Source organism: Oryzias latipes, chromosome 22 (assembly GCF_053564925.1).
Source record: "Oryzias latipes strain Hd-rR chromosome 22, Olatipes_Hd-rR_3.1".
Taxonomy (NCBI): domain Eukaryota; kingdom Metazoa; phylum Chordata; class Actinopteri; order Beloniformes; family Adrianichthyidae; genus Oryzias; species Oryzias latipes.
In genome coordinates, this window is record NC_136258.1 from 16,363,742 (window position 1) to 16,375,249 (window position 11,508).

Below are 11,508 nucleotides of genomic sequence, written 5' to 3' on the forward strand. Positions count from 1 at the left end.
TATTAAGGGTCCGAACTGGGAGTCGATCCGGCAACCTTGTGCACCATAACTTCCCAATGCATTTTAATAGGGCAAAAATTCCCGGAAAAACTGGAATATCTTAAAAAGTACAAGGATTAAAAGTACCAAAAGTCATAGCAATAATTAGCTGAAAGAGCTGAACATTTTAAAAGTTGAATGGTAAAAATCGGTTAAAAACTGTAGAAGGAGTTAAGTGCCGAAAAACGGCGGAAGATGAGCGTAATAAAGAATAAATAAAGAGAAACAGGAAAACAAAGGGTTGAATGCTTTACAGCATTCAACCAACTATTCAGAACCAGTTTACCTGCTGCCAATCCATTTCTGTGGACACACACAAAAGCTTGTGGATGCCTGAATATACAAATCCGAGAAATGCCCTTAAATTAAAATTCTAATCTATTTCTGGTTGAGTTGTTACTTTATTTTGGATTTTAGATATTGTTCAGATTGGATTTAAGTTGATTTAAATCCATTCTAAACAATATCCAAATCAACATCTTTATATCATTAACACTTTTAGCACATTTTATCAGAGTACAGCACCATGCTTTTCCAAGAACATTGTGGTGAACAGTTATGCTTGTTTGTAGTCTGTGCCGGTGCAGGCAGAGTCTGCTGAGACTGTGGGGACATATGGCGATATTTAGTGCCCTGCAGTAATCTGATCCCCAAGTCACAAAGTGTCTTTTATCCACTCAGGCAGATGTATTGTTTTCATTTCAAAAACAGTTTCTTTGAACAAGTTCAAGAAAGTACAGTATGTATCTGCTGCTGACAAGCAATAGATTATATAAGTTTCTGTCCATGTGGCAAATGTCTGAACCAGTTAATGCCTTATTTTGTTACATGCCATAAACCTAAATGTATCAATTGTGGGACAGAGGTTATAATTGGAATTTAATAGATTTACAGGGAAGGTATTATCATCTAAAGTAGGTCAGAATGATTAGATGTAGTCAGGATTGTAACAAAGTCACACAATATCAGAAATTCATTTTTTCTAAAAATGCAAGTCAATTTTGGATAAAAAAAACCATTTTAGATAAAAATGGAAAACATAGGAATAGACAAACATAAGCAAATTCATTTCTAATTTTTAAACATGGCAATATTAATTAATTTTATCCAAAAACAGCTCAGAGTGCTCAGAACCTTGCACTTACTTCTGCAGACAGAAAACAAAGTCCAAAAATACTTTTCAATGAGAACATTGTTAAAATCCTAAATTTAAACAGTAGAGCAATTTTTTTTGAAGTCACCTTTGGGGTAAAAATATTTTTCCATTTCCCTGTATCATATTGTAAGGGTACATATATGTTATTTTAAAAGTATTAAAACCCTTTAACTGTCTTGTTCAGGAGAATCTTGCCAGGCTACAGAGGGCTTTTGCCAGAAAGTGGGAATTTATCTTCATGCAAGCAGAGGCTCAAGTCAAGTGAGTTATACACCAAAGATGCTAAATCAACTTTGTTTTGAGATCCTTGAATCCAAGTTTTTGTAGGTTTAACACTTTTCTCATCAGTCTGACTGTTTTGTGACACTGCCATCAGGTGGTTGGGTTGTGTAAACACAATATGATGCATGCTTTTTATTTCTCAGTTCAGACACATTTATCCACTTTTGTCTTTAGGATAAAAATGCCATCATTTTAATGTATATTATTTTGTTGATGTTAAGGTTCAAGCAGGAAGCAGAGAGGTCTTTTGCATCAGGGTAGCTGTTAGTAAATGTCAGTGATGAATCACAGGATTCATGTTCTCAGTTCTTCAGAGCAAATGGTCTTTTAAAAGGTTGATCTAGATAGAAGAAGCTTCGCTTTTTATCCGTATAGCCTCTTCAGTTCTCTCAGTTATGCAAGAGCCTGACCTCAACAGAAGACATCGCACAGATCAAGACCTGCTGCTCTTTCTCTTTGCTTTGTGGCCTGAGCTGGCTGCAACAGAGGGAAAGTGTTTGTAAATTCAGGGATCTGTTTGACCTGATATTTCGCCAGTGGGTGCTCTTTGTATGAGCAGGCTGTTTCCTCTGCTTGCAGGCTTGACAGAAAGAAGGATAAGGCAGAGAGGAAGATCCTTGACAGCCAGGAGAGGGCGTTCTGGGACGTTCATCGACCAGTGGTAAAAAAGAAATGACTGCATGATTCACCCCTGCAAAACTTTAAAATTAAAAAAAGAAAAAAGTTTGTTTGGTAAAAAGACAGCGTTGACATGTAAAGCTAAAAAAAAAAAAACATGTTTCACCTAAAAACCTTTAAGATTTCAGGCCAGTTACCTTTCTGTTTTGATGTCTTTGAGCACACTGAATGAAATGTATCTGAGCCAGAATCATGCATTATTTTCTGATTCCTCTCACAGCCGGGGTGTGTCAACACCACAGAGATGGACATCCGTAAGTGCCGGAGAGAGAAAAACCCTCACAGGGTGAAGAAGGTGAGAGCAGAAGACAAAAACTGCTTCACATTTGTTTGCAACAACTCTACAAGAATCCCTCCCATTTCCTTTATTAATGGTAGTAAACAAAAGTAAAAGCCTAATTTGATGTTTTTGTCCTAAAGCACTTCAATAAAAATGTAAACTAAAAATAGAAATAACTCACTAATCTTTTACTTGAAAGTAGTAAAAGGATCTGTCCATGCAGCAAGTACTTACTTAGAAAAAGATATGTTTCACACAAGCATTCAAATAGGAAAAAATGGCTAAATAAATTAACTGTTTGATAGAATTACTTCAAATTGAACAATTTGACAAATACGTTTTATTTTTCTAGTTCTGAGGCAATGGTTTGTGTTTATTGAGTTTGCAATTGTAGTTTATTTTTGATTAAAGGGACAAAAACTAGTATAAGTGGAAATTAATCATTTTAGAACAAAATATGAACACAATGAGAACCTAATAACATTTATTAAATCCTCATAAAATTGTAAAACTAGCACTTATTCTTAGAACATAATTCTACCTTTTTGTTTCAAAAATAACAGTGAAAGCCAATTTAACTCGTCAACATTTGTTGAACTTTAAAATAACATTCTTAAAATTGTACTAGAAATTACAATGAAATTTAAGTTTTTTTTGTCTTAAATCAAGTTTTTCCATTGTCAGGACTATGAAGCAAAATAATTTTGACTCCTAATTTCCTTATTTCTGGATCCTAGCTCTTAATATGCCAAAAACATCCACATCTCAGCTGTGCTGATTTTGAGGAAAGCTTGGAAAAGTGTAGAGCAAATTTAAGTTAAAACAACTGAAATCCTGGTAATATATCTTAAATGTCTAAAAACAAAGTTTTTAATCTTTGCAAGGATCCAATCATTTGCAGAGTGCCTGTATTCCCTAAAAACGCCTCCTAGATGGTATTTTTTCATGGATGATGTTGTTGCTTTTTCCAGTCGGTTTACGGGGTTGCAGATGACAGCCAGAACCAACTGAGTCCAGTCCACATCAGCTCCCAGCCGGCCCGGAAGCCGACCAAAGAGGATGTTCAGAAGGAGGTACGGTGGCAGTGTGATAAATGTTTTACCCCAGAGACCATTACCAGTGGCTGGACTCACTCATCCATCTAAATGACAGTCAGAGACGTAGATGGATGAGCTGCTACCACATTTAGACTCCTTTATTTCTCTTCCTCAGATTACCTTCTTGAACATCCAGCTGGACAGACACTGCATGAAGGTTTCCAAAGTGGCTGACAGTCTAATGAGCTACACCGACCAGTTTGTGGAGTATGATCCCCTCGTGTCATCTGTAGAGCCGTCTAACCCATGGATCAGCGATGACACTACCTTCTGGGACTTGGAGGCCAGGTGAAGCGTGCTCGCAGTGTTTTATTGCTGATGAATCACTGCTGTGTCTCGTCTCAGCTCCAATGATTGTCCTGTCACGACTGCTAAGGATTCTCAGTGAAAAATCTTTATCTTGCTTTGCGGGGAGCAGTCGTGAGCCCAGCCAACAGCGCGTGAGGAAGTGGGGCTTCTCTCTGGAAGAGGCGCTGAAAGATCCAGCCGGACGGGACCAGTTCCTGAAGTTCCTGGAGTCAGAGTTCAGCTCTGAGAACCTGCGGTGAGAAAATTCTCTGATAATCTGATGCTCCCACAGCTTTTCACATGAGGTTAAATTCACTACAGGACGTGGAACGAATGGCCAAATCTTTTTGTGGGTGGAAGATTGGGTAGAAGAAGAAAAAAAACTGTGCTTCAGCAAAATTGATAAAAAAATATATCATATACTAGAACCATTTTTAGTAAGATTGTTTGAACCCCCCAGAAATGTGGATTTATTTACGCGATGCAGGAAAAACTGAATTGAATTGAAAGCCCTAAGCCTGTGTGGAAATATACTCCAGTATATTATATTGCTGTTAAATTAGATATAAAACTTTTACCCAAAAATGGGAAAAAAAATAAAAAATTCATGCATCAGGAAGACTTTTATCCTTCTTTTATGGTGGAATTTATGCTTCAGCTTCAGAGCAGGGTATCCTAAAATACAGTTAACTAGTACATTGTTTCGGGGTCGCTGAAGCTCCCACGGCTGCTTACTAATCAGCTGTTTGGAGGTTAAAATCCCAGGCTTTTCAGTTAAAGAATTGTCATCTCAGGCTTGATGCCTAACCCTTTTATTGGTAATGGTTGCTAAACTTCTTTTTTTTTCTGTAGTGACTAGCAGGTCACTAAAGGAAATCATATTAAATAAGTAAGAATGTGTACTGTAGGGGAGCTGAAGGTCTTGCTGAGTAATAACTTGATTTGGAATATTTTGTTAAATTATAAGAATAGAATAACATAATTTATGCAAATGGTGGACAAATAAAGAACCCCAAAAAGAACCTTCAGGGACATCCTAGTATTTTTGTGGTTGTTCCATGCCGTTGAATTTGATCTGAGTTCTAGAGTTACTTACCTACTGGAGAACTTTAATCCTATTCAGTGCTATTGTTTATCATTTAAGATGTTAATTTTTAAATGACTTTTTGATTAAATGTATCCAGTTAATCTCCTGATAATGGGAGGAGTGGTCTTACAAAATGTTTCACCGTGACAGGTTCTGGCTAGCAGTGCAGGATCTGAAGCGGAGGCCGTTCCGGGAAGTACCATCGAGGGCTCAGGAGATCTGGCAGGAGTTTTTGGCTGAAGGAGCTCCCAGCGCAATCAATCTGGACTCTCACAGCTATGAGCGGACCAGCCAGAACCTGAAAGACCCCGGCCGATACAGCTATGAAGATGCTCAGGTGGGTTAGCTCACTTTTTCACCTTGACGTGCTCCTTAACATGTTCCATTGTAGACTAACAGCACAGTAGAGCCTCTTTTACCCCCCACTCTCACCCTCTAGCCACAAAAACATTGATCCCCCTCCACTCATGCAACCAGAGACTGAATGAGGGGAATGAAAAGAGGAAGGAAAGGATGAATGACAGTGTGTTTGTGTTGGGGCTTAATGAGCCGACTAATGTTGGGAATTGGTTGTTCAGTGGTTTCAGCTTGAGTTCTTCTGGTTTTCAAGTGAGCTGTTGATGGGTGACGCCTCCTTCTGGCAGGACATTACTCAGCTCTGCCTCCCTCTGCCCCATCTTTCACCTCACCGCCTTTCTTGAGCATCGTTTTTTGCTTCAGATGTGCATCTCTTCTGAATTTTCTTCCTTGGGTTTCATGGCTAAACACACTGTCTGTCTCCTGCAGGAGCACATTTTTAAGCTGATGAAAAGTGACAGCTATGCACGATTTTTGCGATCCAACATCTACCAAGACCTCCTACTGGCCAGAAAGAAGGTGAGCTGCGTTCACTAAAGCAGCCCTCGTCTCTGCATTTAACATGGCGTGCTCACTCTTGCCACTCTTCTCATGTGAGTCTTTGTTTAGGATGTGAAAGACATTTCTGGTTTGCGTCTCGTTTGTGCATGCGCTCAAAGGTCAGATGGGTATCACAAGCTGAAGAGTAGGATTTAAGGTGGAATGAAAGCCATTAAATGGAAAAATCCACTGTAATACAAAACATTAGCTTTGAAAGAATAGCAGTTATTCTTGCATTAAATACAAAGGATAAAAAAAATACAACCAAACAATGATTGTCAACAATCCAGTTAAATCAATGACACAAGATTTCAACACATCACTTTTTTGTTGGGACAAAATAACTTTTTTTTTAACCCTTGTGCTATCCTAGGCACTTTAACATTGGGAGTTGGGTCATCTAGACCCACTAGACAGTGCGCTGAACCTTTTTTCTTGAATGATTTGTGATCTTCACTGGTGTCCATGGATGACATGAAATCTTTCCACCTTTATCCACCTTTGTCATGTTTGGAATAACACGTCAATGTAAAGGTGGGGTCATCTAAGATAGCACAAGGGTTAATTAAACATGGCAAGGCTTTTTTGCAATAATAACACATTCTTTTAGAGAAGTTTGAAGTTGGTAAAAATGTTTGCATTTCAGTTCAAATTTGTTGTGCAGACAAAAAAAGTTGAAAATCTAAAATCAACCTGCTAAGATTGTCACAAATTAACTTATTTTCATTTTTTTGCCAATACAAGCTAAAGTAAAATAAGGGAAACATTCATATAACAGCATAATAATAAAATATCGTGCATCTGTTTTAACTAAAACAAATTTCATTAATTTGATTGTTGAATATTTTATTTGCATTTAATGAATTTTTATATTCAAAAATCAACAGGCTGAGATAATTTTCTTAAGGCCACTGCAGGCCAGTAGTTATAGTTCATGGTTAATTCCTTACATATATTTGTAAGATTGTAAGAGTGGAAACTATGTATTTTCCTTAAAAATATATACATTTACACATAATCTTTAAAGAATGTATTCATATTTGTCTTTTTTTTAACTCCACATATTCCATTGTTTTTTATGACTTGGCACCAAAAGTATTGGATGTGAAGGCACACCTACCAGAAACTTACCAGAAAGTTTAATGTTTCTCCACAAACCCCAATCTAGGAAGATGTTAGCTTTTAAATCGTTACACATCCAGTACAGCAGCTCCCACATTGTGTATGTCTAGTTGAATATAAATTTGACACATTCGTCTGAATAAACACTCAGTAGATGTGTGTACTTTAGAGCTTTTCAGCAGATCACGGCTTCCCCTGCTCATGCTAGCCTTTTTGCCCTCTCTCATTTGGACACTTCTCCCTCTGCTGGCCTGTGACTGACACCCCCCCCCCCACTCCATTTCCCCTCAAAATGCAATGCAACCTCCCCCCCACCCCTGCTCTTTCTGCACTGTCTTTGGCCCTCGTTGCTGCTATGCTTGGCCTCTCCTTTTTATTTAACTCCCCCTCAACACCAACTCCTGACCCAAACACTCACCCTGCTTCCCCCCCTCCCAAAACAGCAGCCAGCAGACACAGAACAGGGCCGCCGCACCTCCTTGGAGAAGTTCACCCGCAGTGTGGTAAGTCATTTGGAGCTGGGGCTGTTCATTTCACAATCCACACTTGGCTGCCTCACTATCAGTGGCTTTTGGCAATTAACACATTCTGGCTTTTACTTGTGTGACAGGATGTGTGTGTCTGTGTGTGTTTGTGGACAAAGTGTTAGTCACGCAAAGCTTTTTAGATGAAACTGCTGTGTCAAGAAATCTGAGCTGCTCTATCCCTCCTTAAGTTTTGGGTCGTGCTTTTGTTTTAAAATTAGTCTCCTTAACACAAAATGTATATGTTAGTTTAGAATAGACAGCTGGTAAATGAAGAAAACCTTTAGTTTGGATCAAAAGGGCCACTTACAATACAATACAATTATTTTGTTTTTATTTTTTATGTATATTTCAAAGGGGAAACATATCTTTTGGTTTGTTACATTATAGAAGAAAGTTTATACATAAAAGCAAATTCTGCTTGTCACAACAAAATTTTATTTTGAAAATCTTCAAACTCTGCTGCTTCATAAGTGTTAAATATGTAACATTTTTTATCTTTCTTATTGGGAATTTTGTCATTTTGGACTTCAGAAAATAAATTAATCCAGTTAAATATTATTAACTTCTTGTCATTTTTTTAAAATTAAAATGAGTAGTAAAATTAAGTTTAGAAAACAAAACAAAAATAAGTCACAATAAATCAGTAAGTTAAAAGCATTTTTTGAATAATCTACTTACCGTTTTGGTTTAATAAATGTATAAAAAAATTTTTTTCATTTGTTCATCCAACTATGTAAACTTGAAAAATTAAAACAAAAAAACGGTTGAATGGGTTTGGGGTTTTTTTCTTAAAAAAAAGGGGGGGGGGGCAAATTAACACATTTGAGGTCTGTAATACTTTCTTTTAATTGACTTTCCAGGGCAAGTCTTTGACGGGAAAGCGTCTGACAGGCCTGATGCAGTCGTCCTGACACAGCCTGTGCTGGGAGGACACAGCCAGACCCTGCTGGTTGGGGGACTGCCACACTGGGGCCAGGTGGAGCTGGGCTGGACAGTGCCGCAGCGCGAGCTCTCTGGTCCCCCTTTGAGGCCTGCGGCCGAGCTGTTAGAGCAGCGCCGTTGGTGCCGACGGGCCCAAACAGAGGGGAAAGCACAGTGCTGAGAAGGGGAACCCAGCCAACACATCTTAGGCATGCAGCACAAAATAAAAGCACATCCCAGACTACTGCTCTTCATCACACAGGTGCAAAACTGGAATTTAGGTTTAACAAAATCTGTCAGTTTTTGTTGTTCTGTCGTAATTTATCTGTTTACCTGCTGTATTTCCAACACAAATACCTAAATAAATAAAAAAGTTATGGCAAATCCTAACATAAAAAACAAATTCATTTAAAGACACCATCAAATATTTTTTTCATTTTATATTTCTATGGCAGACAGCAATAATGAAACACTTCTTTTTATCATAAAAAAACCTTTTTTTTTTCATGTCCTTAATTTAATAAACAATTTCATAATATAATTTCAAAACCCCTGTATTGAAAGAGTAGACTTCTGAAGGTGTCATTTTTCACGGTTAACCACATTCCAGAATGTGACATAAGGGCTTAATGTAGCAACTCCTCTGCACTGTTGCATGTTTCATTCAGACGTCCCCATCCAGATTTAAGGTTTCCAATACAGTGCTTTGCAGTGAGACTTCGATTGGCTGATTTATTGCATATCTGACTGGCTTCAGGTTCCAACGTTTTTGCTTGAGGTTGCACAAGGAAGTCAGGAAACTCTGAGGCCTGTATTTGTGCCTCACAAGCATGGTCGTGTGAGCCATCATGATTGTGAGCTTGTAGCATAGGCACAGTGGCAGAAAGCACACATGTGAAATAGGGTCCACATGAGCTGTTTGGCTCCTGCTGTAGTGTCATGTACAACCTTTCCAGTGCCATGGGTCCAGTGAGTGATGCGGAAACCAAGGGGACCAGCGACAGACAGTGTTACAGGACTGTACTCTGTGTTCACATCATCAAGTGACATCACGATGTGGCTCATCTCCGTTCATGGGGATCTGACGAGGCCTCCCACCCAGTATGGGATCATGTATGTTGTTGTTTTTCTTTTGTTGTTGCTTTGTTTACTGCATGATTTTTTTTTTTCTGTTCTCAAACCGACGTCCATTTCTGTCTCTCCGTGTGACAAATGGTTTGTGGTGCATGTTGGACCAGGACAGCGCACAAACCCAACACCTCTCAGCGACATGGACACTTTGAGATGGGCTAAAGTCCTGATGGGTGCTGTTACACTGAACTCAAAGGCCTCTTCTGCTTTGGACTCAGAATATTTTGGTCCCACAGCTCCCCCTTGAGGCCAGGAATGGCATTGTGGTGAGAAACTACAGTATAGGTCATTATTTTTATTAGTCATTGCAATGCACAGTACAGGTCTTAGTATACATGATCAGTTATATCCTAAATAAATGGGTAAGCTCCAGGTATAAGGTAGAAAGAGACACTTGTGTTGAGTCCATGTACCAAATGTTATCCTCTGCACATTCCAAACACTGCGTCCTGAGTGCATTGTGTACGGTGACATTTGTTATTAAAAGAAAGCACACTTTATTATGATGTGGCCACAGTACTATGCATGCAACATTTCAGGGCATTTTGTGCTTTTACAGTAGTTTCTCTATCAGCAGGATGGCTACTGGCACTCCAAAACACCTGAGCTTCTGCTGTCTGTTAATGGGTACCTAAATAAAAAGATTTCTGGACCTCTCTGCTTCGTGCTTCTGTTTGATGCTGCAAAGCTCTTTAACTTTTTGGAAAAGGAAACTAATATTTGCTAAGTTCAAAATCTAAATGTTTGACTTTTCTTATGCATAAAAACATACAAAAGGCAAAGCCACAATGGCATTCAGCAAGTTTTGACAAAACAAAAAAAAAACTGCTAACATTCAGAACAGAACCAAAAACCTCAAACTGGCACCACATGAAGAGCTAGAAGCTGGTCTATGTTCAACATGGTAAAGCACTGTGGTTACCTCGGTCCCATATCTGCTGAAATGTTTCTAGAAAAAGGCCCCACATCTCCTGAAAGTTCTTTTTTTAGTGTTCTGGCAGCAATGAGGATTAATTTTTTAAAATATACTTTATACTATCCTTACGTTAATGAATAAAAAATGTTTTGCCGTATTTTAGGAATATTTGGACGCACCACCAAACTGCAGTTACGTTAATTAAATAAATACAGCATGTAATTAAACAAAATAAAAATTAAATGTTTTTGTTTGCTGTATTTTCAGGTTTTGCACTTCTCTGCAAAAAAAGTAAACAATTACATTTGGAATTGACAAATACAACACATGAAAAAAAATCTAATATTGATTGAATGAGATTCAAAAATATGTAGCGTTATTCTTTTTCAAATGCATATTTAACCTTTTAAAACATCTTAGCTTATTTTTTGATATTGTTATTTGGCACAACAAACATTTAATAAATTTGACGTTTGGTAAGAAAAAGGGACATGATCTTGTTTTGCAATAAAGTAAACTAGAAGCCAAATATTTTTCTAGTACTAGTTTAAAACATTAGTTCTTAATCCTATTTATAACAGTAAAATCTCAGTTATGATTAGGTGCCATTAATAAATATGCATTTAGTGATTCCTGAATTAGAAAGCACAATTCAATATAGCGGTAGTTGTGTTGGTCTTCAAAGGTTTTAACATAAAGCAGGAGGTGTCAGAATCCAGGCCTCCGGGGGCCGGTCTCCAACATGTTCTCCAACCAACCTGCCACTGAAGCTCCTTATTGGCCGACCCTCGAGGCCTGGAATTTGACACCCCAGTGGAAGACGCGTCTGACCTCACCAACTCTGAGTTAAAATAGCTGTAAATAGGCATCAAACCACTTCTCCTTTAAATTTACCCACATAAATTATCTACTATAAAGCAAAAACGTAAGAAAATTTTTTATATTCAGTCATCTGGAGGCCACAGCAAAACGTTTTTGCTAATAATCCTCTGTTGAGTGAAGGATCCTAACTTTTGTTTCATTTTCTGTTTTCCAGCAGTTTTTTGACTCATCTCATTGAGTGTTGGGATGTTCTAGCCTTACAAGG

At 38.1% G+C, this 11,508-nt stretch overlaps 1 protein-coding gene across 5 annotated transcripts in view; it reads left to right on the forward strand.

Moving 5' to 3' along the window:
• The window catches only part of LOC101168163 (regulator of G-protein signaling 6), a 45,775-nt gene extending 35,618 nt beyond the window's left edge, over window positions 1-10,157 (forward strand). For 2 of the 5 annotated variants that reach the window (XM_020713387.3, XM_078940772.1), the window contains exons 8-16: window positions 1,380-1,456; window positions 2,057-2,138; window positions 2,376-2,450; window positions 3,407-3,508; window positions 3,648-3,820; window positions 3,951-4,076; window positions 5,058-5,244; window positions 5,694-5,783; window positions 8,314-10,157. In XM_020713387.3, the coding sequence (XP_020569046.1) occupies window positions 1,380-1,456; window positions 2,057-2,138; window positions 2,376-2,450; window positions 3,407-3,508; window positions 3,648-3,820; window positions 3,951-4,076; window positions 5,058-5,244; window positions 5,694-5,783; window positions 8,314-8,364 (963 nt within the window). In that variant the 3' untranslated portion in view covers window positions 8,365-10,157. Of the gene's footprint in view, window positions 1-1,379; window positions 1,457-2,056; window positions 2,139-2,375; window positions 2,451-3,406; window positions 3,509-3,647; window positions 3,821-3,950; window positions 4,077-5,057; window positions 5,245-5,693; window positions 5,784-7,369; window positions 7,805-8,313 lie in introns of those variants that run through there. The other 3 variants (XM_011490433.4, XM_078940771.1, XM_020713386.3) reach the window with 2 other exon arrangements.
• The last annotated feature ends 1,351 nt before the right edge of the window (window positions 10,158-11,508 follow it).